The sequence below is a fragment of the Doryrhamphus excisus genome, chromosome 1 (assembly GCF_030265055.1).
Source record: "Doryrhamphus excisus isolate RoL2022-K1 chromosome 1, RoL_Dexc_1.0, whole genome shotgun sequence".
Taxonomy (NCBI): Eukaryota; Metazoa; Chordata; class Actinopteri; order Syngnathiformes; family Syngnathidae; genus Doryrhamphus; species Doryrhamphus excisus.
In genome coordinates this window covers 39411990-39434574 of record NC_080466.1, presented here as the reverse complement: position 1 = coordinate 39434574, position 22585 = coordinate 39411990, and the positions used below count along the sequence as shown (strand labels likewise).

The 22585-nt window shown below is 44.5% G+C and overlaps 1 protein-coding gene across 3 annotated transcripts in view; it reads right to left on the bottom strand.

Annotated features, from left to right (window-relative positions):
* erc2 (ELKS/RAB6-interacting/CAST family member 2) overlaps positions 1-22526 on the bottom strand; it is a 41777-nt gene extending 19251 nt beyond the window's left edge. Inside the window, exons 1-7 of one of the 3 annotated variants that reach the window (XM_058065459.1) lie at positions 22512-22526; positions 18667-18764; positions 12545-13372; positions 6919-6942; positions 4695-5129; positions 3730-3804; positions 895-1050 (exon numbers count right to left, since the gene is read on the bottom strand). In XM_058065459.1, coding sequence (XP_057921442.1) covers positions 895-1050; positions 3730-3804; positions 4695-5129; positions 6919-6942; positions 12545-13216 — 1362 coding nt within the window. In that variant the 5' untranslated portion in view covers positions 13217-13372; positions 18667-18764; positions 22512-22526. Of the gene's footprint in view, positions 1-894; positions 1051-3729; positions 3805-4694; positions 5130-6918; positions 6943-12544; positions 13373-18666; positions 18803-22511 lie in introns of those variants that run through there. The other 2 variants (XM_058065460.1, XM_058065461.1) reach the window with 2 other exon arrangements.
* Between the last annotated feature and the right edge of the window lie 59 nt (positions 22527-22585).

The following is a 22585-nucleotide window of genomic DNA, read 5'->3' as shown; positions in this document are numbered from 1 at the left end:
TCTAAGGCAAAGGCTTCCACATTTCTCAATAGATTCCAGACACATGCATTCAGTAAATTGTGTTATTATCCACATCACAGCAATTCCCACTTTTACTGAATGCCTTTGATCTACTTAGATCTAAGGCAAATGCTTCCACATTTCTCAATAGATTCCAGACGTATGCATTCAGTAAATTGTGTTATTATCCACAGCAATTCCACTTTTACTGAATGCCTTTGATCTACTTAGATCTAAGGAAAATGCTTCCACATTTCTCGAAAGATTCCAGACGCATGCATTCAGTAAATTGTGTTATTATCCACATCACAGCAATTCCCACTTTTCCTGAATGCCTTTGATCTACTTAGATCTAAGGCAAACGCTTCCACATTTCTCAATATATTCCAGACGCATTCATTCAGTAAATTGTGTTATTATCCACATCACAGCAATTCCCGCTTTCACTGAATGCCTTTGATCTATTTAGAACTAAGGCAAATGCTTCCGCTTTTCTCAATAGATTCCAGACGCATGCGTTCAGTAAATTGTGTTATTATCCACATCACAGCAATTCCCACTTTTACTGAATGCCTTTGATCTACTTAGATCTAAGGCAAATGCTTCCACATTTCTCAATATATTCCAGACGCATACATTCAGTAAATTGTGTTATTATCCACATCACAACAATTCCCACTTTTCCTGACATGACTGTTTATGTTCGATGCCTTTGATCTAAATGGTAAATGTTGCTTTGACACTGTTAGTACATTGACCTACTGATGATGCATTACTGTAGCCCAAATGATGAGGATGATTACGGCGTGTCAAGCGTTTCTGTGATAACAGCCAACAAGACACTTTGCTGACACATCAAATCCCTGCATTGGCTAAGCAGGACAGGACGCCTACCTTGGTCTTCATAAACTTGGAGTGGTTCTTGTAGACCTCCATTTGCTTGATCTCCTCCTCGCGGTCCTCCGTGTTCAGCAAGCCGTTTGCTTTCAACATTTGGATCTCATCCTCCAGGTCTCGAATGTTGCGCTCCAGCGAGGCGATTTTGGTGTCCTGCGCACAAACATGCAGACGAGACACACCTCAGAATCCGGACCGGCATCACAAGTTGTTTGCACAACACAAAAGAAGTGAACTCAAGTCCAGAAAAGCAGAAAGAAAAGATCAGGTAGCTCATGACAACGAGAGGCAAACACATGGTTTGCATCTGTCAGTGAAGTCAGCAGCTTGCTAGGCTGATGCAGCTCAGGAGGACAAATCACCATGAGGACCAGAAGATCGGCCTGGACCAGAAGATCAGCCCGGACCGGAGAGAAAAGTAAGAAGCTGCAGAGTCAGATCCATGCAGCAGCCTGTCTCAGGGCTGCGACTTGCTTGACTTGCTTTTTAAATAAATAATACAACGTCTTTAAGATTAGCCATGCTCCGTTGCTCCTCTCACGCAACCTTCTTCTCTGTTCTTGTCTTTTTCTTCCTCCTCGTGGCTCTGAACTTCTCAACTTGTAAGTGGGTTCATTCATGGACCACCGCGGGGGTGATGAAACCTCAGTGGAAGCAATGGCAGGACTACATCCCAATAGCGTGGACATCCATCAACACATATCGCCACAAAACAACACGAGACGCCGTACCTTGGAAATCTGGAGATTTTATCCTGTCCACATGTCATGGCTGCTGCATCCACTAAATGTTTCCCCTGTCGTTCTTCCACTCTGCTGCTTGCATACTGGCCTGTCGCCGTCATAAACAACCACACCTGTTTCCATGGCAGCAGCAGCAGGCAGGATCCACACTGTGCACGCTGTGCACGCTCTCGGCTCGGCGAGGAGGAGAGGGCGGAAAAGGGGACGGGAGGGAGGGAGGATTATTGGCGCTTCCATCAGCAACACCACCGCACAGGAGAGGAAGCGGGAGAGAGGGAAGAGAGGGGGGCGATGCGGGGGTCTTCCTGCACAGGGCAAGAGGAGGAGGCGGGTCTTCCCCTAATTGACAAGGATCCCGTGAGCTGGTGGGCCACGTGACTAACGGCGGAGGAGACGGAGAAGTGGGGCGGTGCTTGCTCGGCGATGATGTCATGGTTTATTTTGAGGAAGTGATGTCAGGCCTCTGCAGTGAGGCTGCTGGTGTCGACAGAGATTCGCTCGCCCGATTGGTCCAAATTTCTCCTCGGTCAGATCCAGTTCTCAAATGAGAACCTTTTCACTTATTTCTACACCGCGATGCAATTCATCATGCATGCATGTAGAACATGGATGCTATAGATCCATGCATGTTTGTCTGCAAACGCATCTCTCTGCAAACGCATATATATATATATATATATATATATATACATATATATAATTATATATAATAAATTATATATATATAATTTTTACTCTTTACTATACAACACACTGTGGTTTTGACCCCTCCCTGATTTCCTTTTTTTCATGTTTGTCAAACTTAAATGTTTCACATCATCACACAAATGTAAACAATAGTCAAAGACAACACAACTGAACACAAAATGCAGTTTTCAAATAAAGGAAGAGCTACATGCCCCCCCCCCATTAAAACGAATGAGATGAATGAGCTTTATCAAGTGTGGAAAAGGTTCTAAAGCCATTTCTAAAGCTTTGGGACTCCAGCCAACCGCAGTGAGAGCAGTTATCCACAAATGGCCAAAACATGGAAGAGTGGTGAAACCAACCAGCCGACCAAAATGACCCCAAGACTCATCCAGGAGGTCACAAAAGACCCCCACGACAACATCCAAAGAAGTTCATGACGCCACCATAAGAAAGGCACTGGCAAAAACCAGTTTCGAGACCAAAACTACCGGTGAACAAATACAATATTAAGGCCTGGATGATTCCCAAGGTCTTTGTAAAATACTCTGTGGTCTGACTAGACAAAAGTTCTGGAAGGTGTGTGTCCCATTCCATTTGAGAAAAAGAATAGTCAAATATAGTGGTGGTAGTGTGATGGTCTGTGGGTGTTTTAAATGTTAAAATGAAGCATAAATTCAGCTGAAGGAGAATGTGGGGCCATCTGTGGGTGAACTGAAGCTGAAAGCAAGTTGGCTTCTGCAGCAAGACCATGATCCAAAACCCAGCAGCAGGTCTACCAAAGCAAATGAAGACTATGGAGCGAGCGGCCTAGTCAAAGTCCTGAGCTGAATCCTATTGAGATGCTGTGGCATGGCCTTGACGCTTGATGCTGGAAAAGCCTCCAATGTGGCTGAATGACAACACAGAGGGTAGCCCAAGCACATGTTAGCTTTAGGGCCATACCATGTGACCCTCACGGCCATGTTGATCTACCGGTAGCTCACGATCAACATAATGGGCACCCATGATTGATAGGATTATCGTCAACAATTGCAGTTGTATCACCAAAAGCAACAACAAAACACGTCACATCAGGCCGGTATGCACACATGATGATTGCGTGTTTTGATTACACTCGGAAAAGGTGTTATTGAATCTCCATGTTGACACAGCTGCCACTCAAACACAGTGATAGACAAATCTGTCTGACAGTGTGCTGACTCAGCAGAAGATGACAACAAAGACAACAGACTTCCATGAAAACACACACGGCCTGTGTTTACACACGTGAACATGACACCAATATCATCGACACAGGTCCTAGAATGACGGATCGGATCTCTAAATGAGTTGTATAATTCCCTACTAGCACATATAACATATAAATTCTACCATAACAGAATGATAAAAATCTTCTTACTTTCATCTCTATGATGGTTTGCAGGGCCTTGGTTTTGCTTGGATCTTGATGCAGCTGATTTCTTCTGTGCAGCTCCTGATTAAGCCACAAAGATGCAAAGCAAACATGGTATCAAATCAATGCCCACGGTTGGCATTATCAGTGCTCTCGAACCCTTGAACAATACAAGCTATGGAATGCTACAAACGTATCGTTAGCTTCCTTGTTTCCTTTTAAAAGGAAAAGTGCACATTTTGCTCATCATACACAATCCTTATCTAAGACACAAATGCACGTGTCTTTCTCTTATGTGGCTTCTAAAGATATACAAACAGATAAAAAGAGACAGCTAAGAATGCACGTCATGGGACACAAGTATCCGCCATTTTTAGTCTTGTTATTGTTTTGAACATTGTTATACCCAAGAACTATATTACTGCCGTAATGACACCTGGCTACTAGCAGGCTAGCAATTAGCTTGAGCACACACTGGCTTCTGATGTCTCAGACCACTAGCCAAAGGTAACGCTACATATTGGAGCGTTATTGTGTTTTTGTTTTGGAGGCTAAGTGTAGCGTTCCTTTCTATGTTGCTATGTGAAATCAAATCAATGAAACCAGGAAGGAAGTAGTACTAAAATACTACAAGTATGACATGTTATCATGAATGTACCTGTTACTACTTGGGTCACAGCATGGATAGAAAACATTGTTGGAGCTTTTTGGAACTCTTTGAATAGCCGCCTTTCTAGGCCCAATAGGTGTGTCCCATGACATGCGTTCATTAGTTGCCTCTTTTATCTGTTTTTATATCTTTACAACACACATAGAAGACAAAGACATGTGTTCATGTCTCACAGAAGGACTGGACGATGGGCAAAAAGTGGTTGGATAATTGACACAATGTGAAGAAAAGTCAGTGTTTGACTCCCTTAAAGTTCTGTGTATGCAAGTGTGACATAATAATGACTACAGCGATAGCGTACCTCTCGTAGATGAATGTTTTCTTTCTCCTTTTGGTCTAGAATGACCTCCAAGTGTCCGAGCTGGGCCTCAGCTTCAGCGATTCGCCTGTTCCTCTCCTGCTCCTCCTCCTCAGACACCCTGCCGGGCCCCGACGGCAGCCCTTTGCTCTGCAGCATCTCGAGCAACTTCTTAATGGACTCGTCCCTGGCCCCCAATGTCTGCTTCTGGGTCTCGATCCTCAGCTCCATCTCCTCCAGGGTTTTCCTCAACAGGAAGAGCTCCTTTGCCTGCCTGTCGTGCTCGGCCTGCAGCCGACGGAAGTTCTCCTCGGTGAGCTCGATGGTGGTGAAGTGCTCGGCACCTGAGCGGTTGCCGCTCTCCTGCTGCAGCAGGTGGTTGAGGTCCCGTTGCGTGCGCAGCTCGTCCTGCAGAGCCTGGATGGTCATCTGGAGATGCTGATGAGGTTCAGACACACACAGACTCATGTGTTGGGAATAAGTATACGCAAAGAGTACAACGGCAGAACAGCAAACCAGGGTGAGGCACACGGTGGAGAACGTAAATGAAAGTCTTACCTTCCTTATAAGATAAAATACCCTCATGAAAAAAGCCTAGCAAAGCGAGGGAGAATGTGTGAGCTGATTAATCGTCTTAAAGTCAGCATCAGGAGCTGTGGTAGAAGTACAGGATGGATTTTTGCTCGGTCATGTCTTTCGGGGTAGGCGGGGTTGTGGTGCCGCGAGGGGAGGACACATTGGGAGTGGACTGATTTTGGACATGGACAGCTTCCATAGCAGGGCTATTCAACTGCTGGCCAGGGGGCCAAAGCCGTGACGATCAGACCACTTTTGGTCAAATGTAGTCACAGACTAACGTCTTTCAGCTTTAGTCACAATAATTGATAAATTGAACGATTTAAAAAAAGTCGCAAATTTTGACGCCCTTGATAAATTGACATGTGCATGTATAAGCGGCATAGAAAATGGACGGATGCGTCTCTGTGACACAGGCTGGATGACAAGAGGGTTCACTCTGCATCTGTCTATGTGTGCGCATTGGTTCTAGAAGTGGAATGAACGTACAGAGTGGGCTCTCATCTCATTCAGCCTCTTTGTAGAGGTGGGGCTACTGGCTAGCTATGCTATGCTAGCTACTGTCACTGCGCAAAAACAGTTTTTAAGGCAAAAGTCACAAACATTTGGGTTTTAGACAACAAACCCGGTGAGCGCATGAAGTCCGAAGACCTACACGGACAGTTTTCTCAAGCGAAAAAAAAAATTCAGATGGGTGTGCGAGGGGAAGCTGGGCCTTCGTCCCGACAGTCGAGCGCTTCATTTTGAAGATATCAGTTCTATTTATGTTGGTGAAAACCTCTCACTGTGAGTGGGGTTCCCCCGAAGTGTGTTTTTGGAATGTGGACGGTAACCAGACAAAACCTACAGGGAGAACATGCAAACTCCACACAGAAATAGCCTAGGGTGGAATTGAACCTGGGTCTCCGAGCTGTGAGGTATGCACGCTAAACACTCGCCGTGCTACTATGCCTATTTATTATTAATTGTCAAAAAATATTTCCAGACAAAAGACGGACACGCCATGACTGAGATCAAGTGAAAAAAGGCTCTCCTCTCGAGTAGTGTGGAAGTGGTAAGCTGTTGGTTTGGGGCTCCTTGCTGTGAGGCCTGCGCGCTAACCACTCGACCGCCGTGCTACTATGCCTATTTATTATTAATTGTCAAAAAATATTTCCAGACAAAAGACGGACATGCCATGACTGAGATCAAGTGAAAAAAAGGCTCTCATCTCAATTGGTGTGGAAGTGGTAAGCTGTTGGTTTGGGGCTCCTCGCTGTGAGGCCTGCGCGCTAGCCACTCGACCGCCGTGCAGCCTGTTTTAATAACAGTTATTAAATATTTATGTTGCGCTGTGTGAGTCTGTTTTGGAGACGCTTTGGCTCCACCTTGTTTGATGGCCCTTGAACGCACCGTAGTTGTGTTCTGTCTGAATTGCTGACTATACAAAGTGACAGTTGGATAGCCCTGCTCTGTAGGAGCATTTTGGGGGGGGGGGCAGCATGGCTGGAATAGTAGCGGTGGCCGTCAAATGAACCATCTTCTCAGGGTTCCGGTATAGAAAGGAGAAGAGGTGCAAAGGTTGGGATGGCCAGGTTTCTGCAAGTACACACCACACTGAAGGTGACTCTATGTTGTGCACGCCACACGTGGTGCAAACATAGGGACAAACCTTTGTTCTCCTGGCATCCAGCAGCTGCACAGCATGGGCAGAATGAACAGAAAGAACACAAAAGAAATGTATGGTAAAACAGTGTCAGTGTCAGAACATGACGCAGCAGAGACGGATGAGCAACACAAAGCCAACACAATCTTGTCACAAAGAAAGCGCATCATTCTTCACCTGGTTCATTCAGACCTTTCTGGAAGGAGAAGAGGCAATATTTCATTCACATGTTTTCATCTTGAAGTATTTGCACTAGGGGTGCACACGGATGATATGGATGTTCAGCTATGGATGTGGATATGGATCAACATCTCACATTTCGCCGTTCGGCGGTAGTGTTTTTGTACCCTTGTTACAACATATTGCTTATATTGTCGTATTTTACATGATCCCAAGTTTCATTTAACATCATGGCGCCGAGATCACTAGCAAACAGGAAACACGGCGGTGTTGCTAACCAGGACGCAGAACACAATAAGCGGGTTCTCCCTTAGCCAATCAGGACTGTTGTGACTCCATATTTAGCTGGCTATTGAGGTGGAGGAACAACATTTTTAGTCCAGAGGTATCCAACACCCTCTACTAAATACAAAATGGCAACCATAAATTGCTCTAATATACCACAAGGACACAGAACACAATGCACCTTTATACGCTAGTGAAAAAAATATGCAAAAAAAGCACTTTAAAAACGATCAGCAGTGAAAGGTGAACCACAAGGGAACATCATAGAGCAGCTAGTCCAGAAACCGGAAGGTTGGCGGTTCACTCCCTCAACCCGGTCACTGTCATGGTGTCCCTGGAAAAATCACTTCACCCAGCTTGCCCCCAGTGCCGCCCACACTGGCATATAAATGGGAATAAATAGGTGTATCCCAATGACAGCATTGTAAGCTAGCGCATATTAACTTGTTTTCTTATGTTTTAATGGTAATGGTTTAATTTCATCCCATAATCAGATCCCAGTTCCACATGTTGAAAAGGAGTAGGAAGAAGCTAAGCTTATTAAATCCTACCCCTCCATCTGGTACTTTTACAATCAGTAACTGTTACATTTGTTCACTTCCTGCCTTTCTAATATAATTTAAGTATTTATTATATATATATATTTTTTTTTTCATTAATTTTAATAATTTTTGTCACGTAACAAAGTACGAGGAGATATAACCATACATAATTACATAATCTACAGAAAATGGAAACAATTATGTGTTCATGTTTCATATAAGGATAGGGAAGTGCTATAAAAATCTGATCCATTATTAATATTATTTATTTTAGGGGGATTTCCGGGTTTGTAAACATCCCAATATCACTTGAATACTAATAAATTGCTCATTAAAAACAATTAGTCTCACTCCCATTTCTTCTTGGTGCATTCTGAAGCTCGACTTAGAACCTTCCTAAGATCCAACAGTGTAAAATGTACATTTTTCAGTCCACTAGAGGGCAGTGTTTCTTCTGTTAATGACTAGATGCTTGCCTTCTCCCTCCATGGCGGCCAGGTCCATGTGAGTCAGTAACAGAAGGCATCCACCTCTCATCTTCTCCCTTTTTCACACACAGAATGTTGTGTAGGCACAAGTAAAAAAACAACACCTCGCAGCAACACGACCATGTCAAACACTGCACAGCATATCCCTACGGTTAGGAATTTAGAACTGAGCACTCAGTATCCTATTTCCTTCTCCTATCTCAGCTTCCTCTCCATCACATCATGCCTCCCCATGTTAGATCATTGCTGCCCTGATCGATAAGCTCCGTGTTGGAGCTAAAGTGCACACTGTAGTCAATCAGTGGCGCTGTTTGCATAATTGCACTGTGGTGGGAGAAGACACGACCACCCCATCAATAGCAAGAGTACCATATACCACTTCCTGTGAGTCACACATGACTCATCTGATGTCGTGGTCACCGTGTCTTGTAGGCCGCATCCCGGAAAGCAAGATGCTTCCCTGTCACCTGAGTCACCGTCTTCTCCCAAATTGTTCAAGTCACCTCAAGCCACACGTTCAATACATGCACTGTATTTCTGTTAATTAGACTGCTGCCACAAATATATAATAATAAGCATAATCAGTAAAAGCAGCGTATAGAGGGGAGGGGAGGAGGCACATGGCATGGCCCGGCAAGGTGTGCTGTATTCGGGCACACGCTCCGAGCAGCCGCTGTGATGCCACGGAGGTCCTTGGTAAAAATGTTCCACTTTTCAAACGCCTCATAATGGAGCAAAATGTCTTCCTCGTTAAGTGAATGTTTGTTTGCAAGTGAGCTCAGGGGGACGTTAACGAAAAAAGGAGTGTTTAATTAAGTATGGTTATTTTTGCCTCGTTGGAGCGTGTTTTTTTTGTTTTTTTTAACATTATCAGAGCCATTTTTAATGTCATCATATCTAACTGTATGATGTCATAATTCCTTCATATCCTGATATTTACATGGTGTATGTTTTATAGTGGGCGGCACGGCGGTCGAGTGGTTAGCACGCAGACCTCACAGCTAGGAGACCAGGGTTCAATTCCACCCTCGGCCATATGAATGTGAGTGTGAATGGTTGTTTGTCTATATGTGCCCTGTGATTGGCTGGCCACCAGTCCAGGGTGTACCCCGCCTCTCGCCCGAAGACAGCTGGGATAGGCTCCAGCACCCCTGCGACCCTCGTGAGGAAAAAGCGGTAGAAAATGAATGAATGAATGTTTTATAGTAAGACATAAATCATGTTGACTTGCATGCTAAAAAAGTGTGTGCACCCCTGATATACACGTACAACCTACATAAATACTCATATTTCTAAATATGATAAATATCTATATTTTGTATACTTCTAAAAGGAGGGCTATACCGTAGCCAAAAATCAGACGGCAAACGACACACACACAGTATGAAACATAGTCACATGACTATCTCACCGTGTGACACATGAAGCACGTCAGTGCGATGCGTGTGCCTCGGCCTCCATTTTGGGGCTAACCGGGTGTGTGAGCAGTCAGTGCTGGTCATGACTCAGTCAGATGATTTGCCGCCAGCAGATTTTGTCCAGCTTCAGCAGGACGGGAAGGGACTTGTGCTGAAGCGGGACGGTGCGGCGGCGGGCGTCTCACACCATAATGGTGTTTGGACATGGCAAACACAGGCCCCTCGGCCCCTCGGCCCCTCGGCCCCTCGCCTTATTAAGTGGATGAATGATGAAGGATATTTTCTCCGGCTAATACAAGCTAATGTACAGAAGTCTTCTGTTTTCACTAACATATTATATTATATTATATTATATTATATTATATTATATTATATTATATTATATATATATTATATTATTGCTGAAACTATCAATCAAGGCCGCATGGAGCAACGCTCAGCTTTAATGAGCAATTGGGCCCCAAGACGAGCTCTGACCGTGCGTGTGCACTTCAAGCGCCCAGAAAATCAAGAGAGAAAAGAGCAATTACGCCAACAAGGCCAATCCTCCGTCTCTCTTTAATGATGGAGGGCAGTGTGGGAGATAACGCCGACGGACAAAGCGGAGGACAAGAATCCATCAGGAAAGCCAAATTGTAGCCCAGCTATGAATATGTTCATAGTGCTGAACAACGGTAGATGTTGGTATATCAGAAGAATATGAAAGAACCACAGCCCCCCCCCCCCCCACCTTTGGCGTCTTCTTTCACGCTTCTTAAGATGGCCGTGTACGTCCTTGCAGTGGCAGCCATCATGAAATAGATATAAAATACCAATGAATCCGTGCAAAATTCAGCATCGCTTGAGGTGGAACAGGAGGTATCGTGCCGCACCCTGCCACCAAAAGGACAGCGTATGATCTAATCTGGACATAGATACGCGATTCAGGGCCCACTGGGCCTAATCCAGCCTCTGGTCCAACAGGTCCCTTCCAATCACACTAAAATACTTTGGAGAGGGTAGACGTAGAAGGTAGAAGTAGAACGGTACAAGAAGTAGAAAGTAGAAGTAGAAAGGTAGAAGAAGTAGAAGGTAGAAGTAGAAAAGTAAAAGAAACAGAAGGTAAAAGTAGAAAAGTAAAAGAAACAGAAGGTAAAAGTAGAAAGGTAGAAGAAACAGAAAGTAAAAGTAGAAAGGTAGAAGAAACAGAAGGTAGAAGTAGAAAGGTAGAAGAAACTGAAGGTAGAAGAAGTAGAAGGCAGAAGTAGAAGGTAGAAGTAGAAGGCAGAAGTAGAAGGTAGAAGTAGAAGGCAGAAGAAGTAGAAGGTAGAAGTAGAAAGGTAGAAGAAGTAGAAGGTAGAAGAAGTAGAAGGCAGAAGTAGAAGGTAGAAGAAGTAGAAGGCAGAAGTAGAAAGGTAGAAGAAGTAGAAGGCAGAAGTAGAAAGGTAGAAGAAGTAGAAGGCAGAAGTAGAAGGCAGAAGTAGAAGGTAGAAGTAGAAGGCAGAAGAAGTAGAAGGTAGAAGTAGAAAGGTAGAAGAAGTAGAAGGTAGAAGAAGTAGAAGGCAGAAGTAGAAGGTAGAAGAAGTAGAAGGTAGAAGTAGAAAGGTAGAAGAAGTAGAAGGTAGAAGTAGAAAGGTAGAAGAAGTAGAAGGCAGAAGTAGAAAGGTAGAAGTAGAAGGTAGAAGTAGAAGGCAGAAGTAGAAGGTAGAAGTAGAAGGCAGAAGAAGTAGAAGGTAGAAGTAGAAAGGTAGAAGAAGTAGAAGGTAGAAGAAGTAGAAGGCAGAAGTAGAAGGTAGAAGAAGTAGAAGGTAGAAGTAGAAAGGTAGAAGAAGTAGAAGGTAGAAGTAAAAAGGTAGAAGAAGTAGAAGGTAGAAGTAGAAAGGTAGAAGAAGTAGAAGGTAGAAGTAGAAGGTAGAAGTAGAAGGTAGAAGTAGAAAGGTAGAAGAAGTAGAACGTAGAAGTAAAAAGGTAGAAGAAGTAGAAGGTAGAAGTAGAAAGGTCGAAGAAGTAGAAGGTAGAAGTAGAAAGGTAGAAGAAGTAGAAGGTAGAAGTAGAAAGCTAGAAGAAGTAGAAGGTAGAAGTAGAAAGGTAGAAGAAGTAGAAGGTAGAAGTAGAAAGCTAGAAGAAGTAGAAGGTAGAAGTAAAAAGGTATAAGAAGTAGAAGGTAGAAGAAGAAGGTACAGGTAGAAGGTAGAAGATAGAAGTAGAAGATAGAAGTCCAACAGGTCGCTTCCAATCACACTAAAATACCAAAAATGTAGAGGGTAGAAGTAGAAGGTAGAAGTAGAAGGTAGAAGTAGAAAGGTAGAAGAAGGTAGAAGAGTGAAGGTAAAAGCGATGAGAAGAAACCTGAGGTCATTTCCCCTCCTGACTTTGCATGATGAGATGAAGATATGAGCTCCATGATGGCTTTGCAGCTCCTGAGGGAGCCACCTGATGAACGTGTTAGGAGAGCTTTGTTCTGGAAAGGCCGCTGAGTGGAGGCGGACAGACAGTCAGATGAAGTGAAAGACAGAAAGAGGAGAGAGAATTCAGTGCCCACTCCTGTCAGAAGATGATGGAAGGAAGCCATGTAGACACCCCCACACTGAAGATGAAACCATGTGGACTGCCTAACCATAAGTGAAAGAAGCAAGATGGAGCTCCTTCCAGAAAGGTCTTGGAAATACGGCACAGAGGAGATGATGATAGAAGAAGATCTGTGGTGTAAAATGCCGATAGGTCGGAGGACCGTTCTCACCTGGTTCTCCTCATGGGTGACCCTCATCTGCTCTTTCAGGATGGACGTGCGCGCCGCCTCCTCCTTCCTCATGATGCGCTCCTTCTTGAGCTCGGGGCTCCAGAAGCTCTTGATGCTGTTGGTGGAGGAGCCCAGCTTACTGTCCTTCAGGTCCAGCTCCCTGCGCAGCATCTCGTTCTCCCTCTGCATCTCCCTGAGCTGGGCCTGCATCTCCAGCAGTTCCCCGCCACTGCTCCGCACCGCCTGCCTCAGCAGGGCGGACGGCACCCCCTGGTGGTGGTGGGCGTGCAGCATGGAGATGGAGCCCAGGTCACCGTACGACAGAAGGTCAGCATGGTGCAGCCCCACCGAAGCGATGTTGGGACTGCTACCCATGGCTGTGACGCGGCCCCCGTACATGGCCCGGCTGGTGGCCCGACCCAGAGTGGTGGTGCCTTTGGGGTAGGTGGCCGTGGAGCCCACTCCCTCGTGGTCGCTCAGGTACATGGGCCCCGAAGTGGCGTAAGCAGCGTTGAGAGACTGGATGTTCTCCATGGAGAGCGTCTTGCCCCCCGCGCCGCCCCCGCCCCCGCTGTTGGCCCTCCGATGGCCCAGTCTGGGGGACCGAGGCAGGCGCGGGGAGCGTGCGGGGCTGCTCTCTAAGTGACCAACAGCTCTGGCACTGCCGTACATGTCCCGTGAGTCGGCCGCGCGGCCACCAGAGGGGTCCTTAACGGGGGCACGCTGCAACGATACTGCACAGGCTGGCTGAGCCGCGCATGGGTGGCTTTGATTTGCTGCCGCGGGAGCTGGAGCGCCTCAAAGCCGCCGGGAATGACTGGGAGAGACCTGAGAGAGGAAGCACAACGTTTTGGAATTGTCAGATGAAAGGCGCAAAAATAACAACTTCAAGCAGAGGAAGAGGCCGCCTGAAAACGCTTTCACTTCCTGTAGGAAGAAAAGAATCGTAATTAGGCGCTACGATAGTTTCCCTCCACTCTAGCTTGCTCGCAAATACTCAGTATTTTGCTATTTCATATACATACGGAGACTGCACGACAAAAAAAAAAGGTCTCACTCCGTTCATGCCGTTATTCTATCATCCCAGGTATGCCCATCAGACAATCTTGTTCAATCTTGTAACGCTTCTCCTCCTGATCCACTGCACACAAAAGCGTCAAAGTTTGTCAGAACATGCACACCGACGGTGTCGGGTGTGCTTTTATTTTTCTGACAAATCCACCACAAGGTGGCGCTGTTATTAAACCCCATAAGTCATCGAGTTGGAATTTCTCCACACACCCGCAAAAACACAGGCTGTGACTTGAAGGTGTTTGGTACAATTACTACCAAATTTGGTACACATCTTCAGGGGATCGACAAGCATATGTCAAGATGGTGTCCAGGGGTGTCCAATTTTTTTTTCTCCAGTGAACGCCACATAGTGAAAAGTGAAAGGATGCAACTTTGATATTTAGTAAAGCAACACATGTAGATATGTTAAGAACTTACTGTATATACAGTACACTATACAGTATGTACTGTATATACTGTAAAGTATATGTCATCTCATCTTTGTCATATTGATGAAAAAAAATCACATCAACTTTTTTCCCATCTTTGCTGTTTTTTTTAAATATTTAAAATGTCTTCTTCAATAATTTCCATCAATGCTCTTTTTGTAATATTTGAACTGTAGCCCCTGAATATGATCACGTCTTCACCAAACTCATTTTACTAAATGTTTCTCATGAGATTATGACTTTTAAAAATAATCTTTTTTTATCTTTTTAATATTGCAAGTCTATGCTCCTAAAATGACCTCAAAATATTATGTTTTTCTACATGAAATGTCGACTTTTTTTCTCTTCATATTTTGGCTTAATTTTTGTAAAGATTTTCATTTTACATTTTTCCAACTATTTCTACTTTCTTCTTGTCTTCTCCTGATTATGACTCGACTCCCATAATATTTTGACTTGTTTCGCAACCTAATGACAACTTTATATATTTATACACTTAAAAATCTTTTTTTCTTTAATATTTATGAAAATTTTGTTATTTTTTTCATCATAAAATGACAACTTCTGCTCTCTTTTAATATTTTGACTTGACTTGTAATATGACTGCTGCTTTTAGTTTTCTTGTTAAATCCTATTTTTAGAAAATACTGTAGGCCAATAAAAAAACATCTCATTTTGGACACCCCCAGCCATGTCTTCCAACCCCAAGGCAGGGTGCCACAAATGTCATGTTCAGCGCTGGGCAAACAATAGTGCCAACGATCAAGTGTACCTAATGAAGTGGCCGTTGAGTGTGCTGACGGGACTTCACGCTCATTCATCAAAATCCACTTAAAGCTGCGGATACAAAGAGAGGAGCTTTACAAGCCTTCAGTAGCCGGATAATGAATAGCGGCGGACGTCTTTTATCACACATCAGTCTACTGCAATCACAAACCCGCACATAGCAATTCATAAATGCACCAGACGTCCGTCTTTTTACCTTCACAATCAATCATCATCGGGATGCTCGTCCAGAGAGCACACATGTTCACCCGCTAATCAGACCTTATTGATCATGTGACTCTGATGTTTACTGTCCTCTCTCGCTGCACACTAATATTTAAATCCTGCGCACAATCAAGCAGAAAGCCCAGCATGATATATCACACAGCTTCTTTGCAATAAAATCCAATAATGAAAGGCGGCTAACACAATGAGACTAGCATGTGGGCTAAAAAGTAATCATGGCTGGAGATACACTCACAGGACACTTGAATAGGTACACCTCCATCCACCCACATGCAGACATTTTTACTGATAAACGTCACGTCATCTTGAGGAGGAAGCACCTTTCCGTGGGGACGTATTTCCACAGCGGACCATTTTCATCCCAGCCCTGGACTGGTGGCCAACCAATCACAGGGCACATATAGACAAACAACCATTCACACTCACATTCATACCTATGGACAATTTGGAGTCGCTAATTAACCTAGCATGTTTTTGGAATGTTGGAGGAAACCGGAGTACCCGGAGAAAACCCACACATGCATGCACTCCACATAGATGGCCGAGGATGGAATCGAACTCGGGTCTCCTAGCTGTGTGGCCTGCACGCTAACCACTCGTCCACTGCGCAACCCAGACTATTTTGATAGTGGATAGTAAATATATACCAATATCTAAGCTGTACACTGACTACTCTAAAGTACACCAAGTTTGCTGAATGCAGAGAGACGCGCCCGCTTTGGTGATTTAGACGTAATCCATCACGCCGAGAAAGAATATGAATATTTCATCATGTTTGATACATTATAGATTTAGGCTAGCAGCTAATCTATGTGTGGTATTTTTACACGTGGGTCACAAAAAAAAGGGAGATCTACGCCACTTTCTCCGGTGGTGGCGCTGACTGCTTGGTTGCCATGGCGACCTCATCAGTGCTAAAAGAGATAAAGCACCTTGGTCGCTAGATGTAACAGAAGCGTTCCCAAGGCGAGGGGGGGCAGATCTTGCCTGATGGAGATCCACGCGTGTTCTTGTTGTTTTTGGGCTTTTTGTTCAACACGGGGGCGGCACGGCGGTCGAGTGATTAGTGCGCAGACCTCACAGCTAGGAGACCAGGGTTCAATTCCACCCTCGGCCATCTCTGTGTGGAGTTTGCATGTTCTCCCTGTGCATGTGTGGGTTTTCTCCGGGTACTCCGGTTTCCTCCCACATTCCAAAAACATGCTAGGTTAATTGTCGACTCCAAATTGTCCATAGGTATGAATGTGAGTGTGAATGGTTGTTTGTCTATATGGGCCCTGTGATTGGCTGGCCACCAGTCCAGGGTGTACCCCGCCTCTCGCTCTCGCCCGAAGACAGCTGGGATAGGCTCCAGCACCCCCCGCGACCCTTGTGAGGAAAAGCGGTAGAAAATGAATGAATGTTCAACACGGATGAGACGAGATGTTTTGGGAAGGGCTGCAACGGGACATCCGAGAGGAAAATAATCTGTCGGAAAAAGGCTTCTAAGCATTCACCTCAGCCCCTTGGAGAGCAGCGCCAAATGAAATTCTAATTGACCACACTTGAGCCAGCGCTTATCTTCAGCGGTCAGCAGCTCCGCAAAGACAAACGAGCAAAAGAGAAAAACGCCTCCAATGAAGTTCGACATGGCCTTCAATCAGGATGCCATTGTGGGTCTTCTTATGGCTGATTCATGCTTGCACAAATGCCACTAACAGTGATGGCAGAATGTTCTGAGCTCCTACTTACAATCTGATGTGAACGTAAGGGCACTCAACTTCAAGGTGGCCACACTCGAGTTCGATTCCACCCTCGGCTATCTCTGTGTGGAGTTTGCATGTTCTCCCCGTGCATGCGTGGGTTTTCTCCAGGTACTCCGGTTTCCTCCCACATTCCAAAAACATGCTAGGTTAATTAGTCATTCATTTTCTACCACTTATCCTCACGAGGGTCGCCCCTATCGATCAAGCCTATCCCAGCTGTCTTTGGGCGAGAGGCGGGATAAACCCTGGACTGGTGGCCAGCCAATCACTGGGCACATATAAACAAACAACCATTCACACTCACATTCATACCTATGGACAATTTGGAGTCGCTAATTAACCTGCAAACTCCACACAGAGATGGCCGAGGGTGGAATTGAACCCTGGTCTCCTAGCTGTGAGGTCCTAGTGGTTAGCCGAGTGGTTAGCTATGCGCTAACCACTCGACCGCCGTGCAGCCCTTCTAGGTTAATTAGCGACTCCAAATTGTCCATAGGTATGAATGTGAGTGTGAATGGTTGTTTGTCTATATGTGCCCTGTGATTGGCTGGCCACCAGTCCAGGGTGTACCCCGCCTCTCGCCTGAAGACAGCTGGGATAGGCTCCAGCATACCTGCAACCGTCGTGAGGATAAGCGGTAGAAAATGAATGAATGAATGTATAAATGTGGAACCACCATCCACCAGTACCAGCCTGGACCACAGATAATAGCCTGGGACAACCTTACATGCTGCCTTCAAGGACCGTCGTCCATTTCCATTATGTGATCTGCATATGAAACACATTGTTTTTATTATTCTTATGAACATTGTTACACCAAAGAACTATGTTACTAGTGTAGTGACACCTAGCTACTAGCAGGCTAGCGACTAGCTTGAGCACACAATGGCTCCCAATGCCTCAGGCCGCTAGCCAAAGGTCTTTTCGCTTTGGAGACGTGTAGCGTTCCTTCTATGAGTTGCCTAGCTTCCATTCCCAGACATATATCAACCAATACCCATGATGCAACAGCGAAGCCCTCAGTGAGCCAAGTTAGGAGCACATGGAGGAACAAATCGGTGAATTCTGACATCAGAACGACACAGATTGATACACTACCACGATTCCAATACACCGCTGAGCATCTGGGACTTGGATATGAAGGCGTGTCCATCATGACATTTTATCGTTGTGTCCGAAAGAAACAGCAGCAACGGAAAGGAAAGGGGGTGGGGGAGGTGGGGGGGTACACGGTTGAAATGAGACGGTGGCGTTCTTCTTTTTGAGGTCAGAGTCTCGGGCAGACAAAGAAGGAAGGACATTTAGCTAAAAATAGCCCCCATATGGGCTGATAATGGAGCGATTTCACATGACAAGGAGCACCGATGCCTCCTCATCATTTATTCTACTACTGGAGCCTCAACGCCCCAGTGCACCCCAGTCACGGGGGCGGCGTGAGGGGGGGTAGGGTGGGGGGTGATGAGGTGATGAGGGACAATATAGAATGAGACATGTCTTCCATGTTGAGACATCCTCTTCCTATTTCTACACACTCGGTTACATGTGGTGCAGCACTGACAGCTCATCCGGCCTCCATGTTTGATGGCCCCGGCGTGGTGAGCCTCCGTCGAGCCCCTGAACGCAACACTGACATGCATGTCAAAATATAAGCCTTCTTTTGCAATATATTTGTGTCGTTTGGACACGGTATATAGGATGTCAATCATCCGCTATCAAGTCACATCTCACCGGCAATATCGACTACGCTAATATGGCACCTCCCCCTTTTTTAAAAAAAAAAATGACACTTCACGGACTGTGAGATTGTCGTTCAACACAATGGGGTATATTTAAACAAAGAATAAGAAAAAGAAATCACACTCACCTCCATCGATGTTAATTCTTCTCCCGAGCTGCTACACAGACGGCATCCATTCAGCCGAGCAGCCTCCCTCAGCATCCTGCGCTGTCATTGGTCCTCTCCTGCACGCCAGCAGCAGCATCATCATCATCATCACCACTACCGCAAGTGGCAGCTGCATGCACATGCATGGGGGGCGGGGGGTTGGGGTTTGGGGGGGTGTTCACGTCCACATACCCTTGATTGAAATGAGCGAAGATAACGCTTGGATTGCAAATGTTTCCACTTTCCAGTTTACATTGATTTAAGTCGATATTTTCCCTCCATTTTGTCTCCTAGGGATCAACCTCCTGTGTAGTACGTTGTGCTGCCATGCGCCACCCCCAACACGCCGTCTAAAGATGGCTAATGGCAATCTCCCCACGCACTATTAAAGCACAGAAGCTGCAAATCCTGCTGAAGGAGGAGGGAAAAGCCGAAGCAAGCCGCCTGTCAGTCTAAACTCGGGGTGTACAATTACAGTATATGCCACATGATTCCTCAAGGCAAAGCTTAATGAATTCAAATAAAAACACGCTTGCAAATCATTGCCGGCGGGGAAAAACCTTCAGAAAGGTGGAAGTGATGACTTTGATCCGGTGTAATCTTGTTCGTGTCATGTCTTCAAAGTGCAAGATTTTCTAAAGAACGACTTATTTTCCACAAACGATTTATTTGTGGCTCAAATTGAGGAAGAAACCGTTTTGGAGTTTTTTTTGTTTCTATTCCAACTGCTGAAAGTTTCATTTTGGATTAAAAACAATCCAATGCATCGCTGCTAACGCTAACTTTTCAGTAGGAAAAGTAGCTAATGGCTGTCCCGGAAGTCACTCGATAACGTCATCGTCTAATTTGCATATTATTTCGGAAAATATTTAGGAAAAGTCACAACCACGATAAAAATGTGAGTAAACCTTTAGAAGTAAACCACCACGCGTTGGCAGGTGATAATTTATTTTAAATTAGGACAATTGAACAGCGAATAATGCTGTCTTTATTCTGTCAACGTGACTCAGTGTGGTTCGTGAGTAGCACCCTCTTGTGGCGAGTATATGTAATAGCAACTGAGAACATACCACTACAGTAGGCTTATCAATGACTTACATTTACCGGATGAATTGTAATCGAATCCACTTAATTTTACTAATAAAGAGTAACAACAGACTAACATTAAAAAACACATCCTTTTTATCCAGGCTGAAGATTAAGAAACATTTACGTTTTAGATCTCCACCCCCACAGCATCCATGTCTTTGGGTGGTGCGGACCTGTCAACAGCACCCACTGTTGCTCGGTGACGACATGAAATCCAGAATACTTTCTTTCTTTCATATTTGAGTCCCACCAAAACAAAACAAACCCCGCAACTCCGCCAGAAAATGTCAGTATATTTGGCAATTGTCGCTTTAGAGAAAGTAGTAACAAACTCGCCAAGTTAGCAACACCGATGTGGAAAATGGCGGCCATAGTTTATTAGTTGTCAATGAGTTTGCTATGTGCAGTACCGCCACCTAGAGGGTTGGAGTGGTATAACTATCACATATGCCACCATAGCGTATTGTGTTATCCCTGGTGAGGATAAGGGTAGAAAATGAATGAATGAATGAATGAATTAATTAATTAATGTACTGTACTGTACTGTACTTCCACATGATCACATGAGGATCAAAACTGCGGGTTGGGAGGCCACCCCAATATCAACAATAATGATCAATCAATACAATCAATATCTATATCAATATTTATTTCTTCAAGCAGATTACCAAGTTTCTGTAGAAAATCTATTATTTAGTCATTCCTGGGTATTGGGCATGTAGTATACACCCCAATTGCGGCTAAGTAGTAAAAGTGTGAGTGTTTGTGTCCAGTTTTAGCATATTTCCACAGCATTTCAGTCCAGCTTCAGCTTCCAAATGGCTCCTTTGTTCATTCTCCATTTAAATTTTGCACCTTTTCAAAGCGTGAGGCATGTTGGAAGAGTGGAAGTGGTGGTGCAGAAAAATGTGTGTTCACTGTTTACTATTGACTCAACTGCAGAGAGTAGCAGCCCTTATTGAGCCACAAGATCCTCCAATGCATCTGCTGGGACATGTGGCAGTATCACATGTCATAGTCAAATATATGTACTATTGTTTGAGGTGAGGCATTTATTTCTTGAAATAGGACAAACCATTGTAAATGCCATTTGCCGGAGGGAAGGGGGGGCGGGGGGGGGGGTGCTTCCAACTGAGGAACTTGTGTGTCCTTCACAAGTGTTGCGACAAAAAGGTCCCCCTGGCTTCCCGCTGTGCTCCTCCCAAATTACGGAGACTTTCTCCCATGTCTCCTCCTCAAACGCTGACACTAAGTATGCTTGACAGGGCCCGAAGGAGAAGCATCAGCAATTCGTCAGCCGCACACACACACACACACACACACACACACACACACACACACACACACAATCTCTCATACACGGTTGCGTTCCACTTGGTTGGCTTCATGCAGAACATAGGTGGCAGCATCCTGGTGTCATCAGTGCTCCCTAGCAGGGCGTGACAGCTCCTACACGTGGTTGGCCTATTTCACCAACGTGACCTCAGTTGCTTCTGTGAGGACACTTTTCAAAATGTCTGTCATTAATCGATCTCATGTTGTGTATTAAAGTCAATGACAGGCACTCCTTTGTGTTCCACAAGAAGTAAGTTGGGATCACAAGTGCTTTTTGCTGCCCTCTGGTGGTTTGAATCGGTACTCAAACTCACCCACGTGACCCCAAGTCATTTGTGAATGATTGCTACAGTTTGTGTAAGTCAGAATTCCTACTAGAAGAGGATGTTATTTAGTCAAAGTAGTACGTCTTTAAAAAAAAAACAAAAAAAGAAATTGATTTTTCCCTCCCCAGGCCTACTTCTTCTCTTGAGACACCTTTGGACTACTAAATGTCTGCATAGGCCTGAGGCGGGACAACAACTCATGCTAGCATTAGCGACACCACAAGAGGGCATCACACATCTCCACACTTTTTAAAGGGACAGTACACCTTTTTAAAATCATTCACTATGCTTATGTGAGACATGAACACACAGATTTCTCTTTTCGGCCACTAGTCATAGGTAACGCTACATATTGGAGCTGTCTTTTTGTTTTGGAGGCTAGGTGTAGCCAGGGGCGTCACTAGGCTCTGAAGACAGGGGGGGCTTAGGCCCCTGGAGATGCACAGGATATGAATGAATGGAGTAGACATTCAAAAAAATAAAAAAATCCAAGAACCGGGATATAACTTTCCCACTTTTGGACAGATTTAGTCGAGATAGTTTTAGGCCACCATTAAATGTACACAAGTACACACAATCTATACTGCAAAACCGCTGCTTAAGCTCTGCAACCATTCTGTCCAGTGGAGAGTGATCTGTTATATAATAATCGTTATTATATTATAAATTAGTCTATTGTTATTACTATCATCATTATTCTTCTTCTGATTATTACTAGTACTAGTAGTAGTAGGCTAGTATTAACCTGCTTATTGGCCTGCTTTTGCCATTATATATTTAATTATATTATTATATATTATTATTATTATTATATTATTATATATATTTTATTCTATACATTATTTGCCTTTGTATAAAATTTGTTAGATTTTTTTTGTAAAAAAAATACAAATAAAAAAAATTAAAAAATATCAAATTATTTAGGGGGACTTAAGAACTGAAGCCCCCTAAAATAGGCCTATAATGACACCACTGGGTGTAGCGTTCTTTTCTATGTTGCTATGTGAAATGAATACACCCAGGAAGGAAGTTATACTAAAATACTACAAGTATGACATGTTATCATCAATGTACCTGTTACTACGTGCTCACAGCATGGATAGAAAACCTTGTAGGAGTTTTTTTTGGAGCTCTTTGAATAGGTGTGT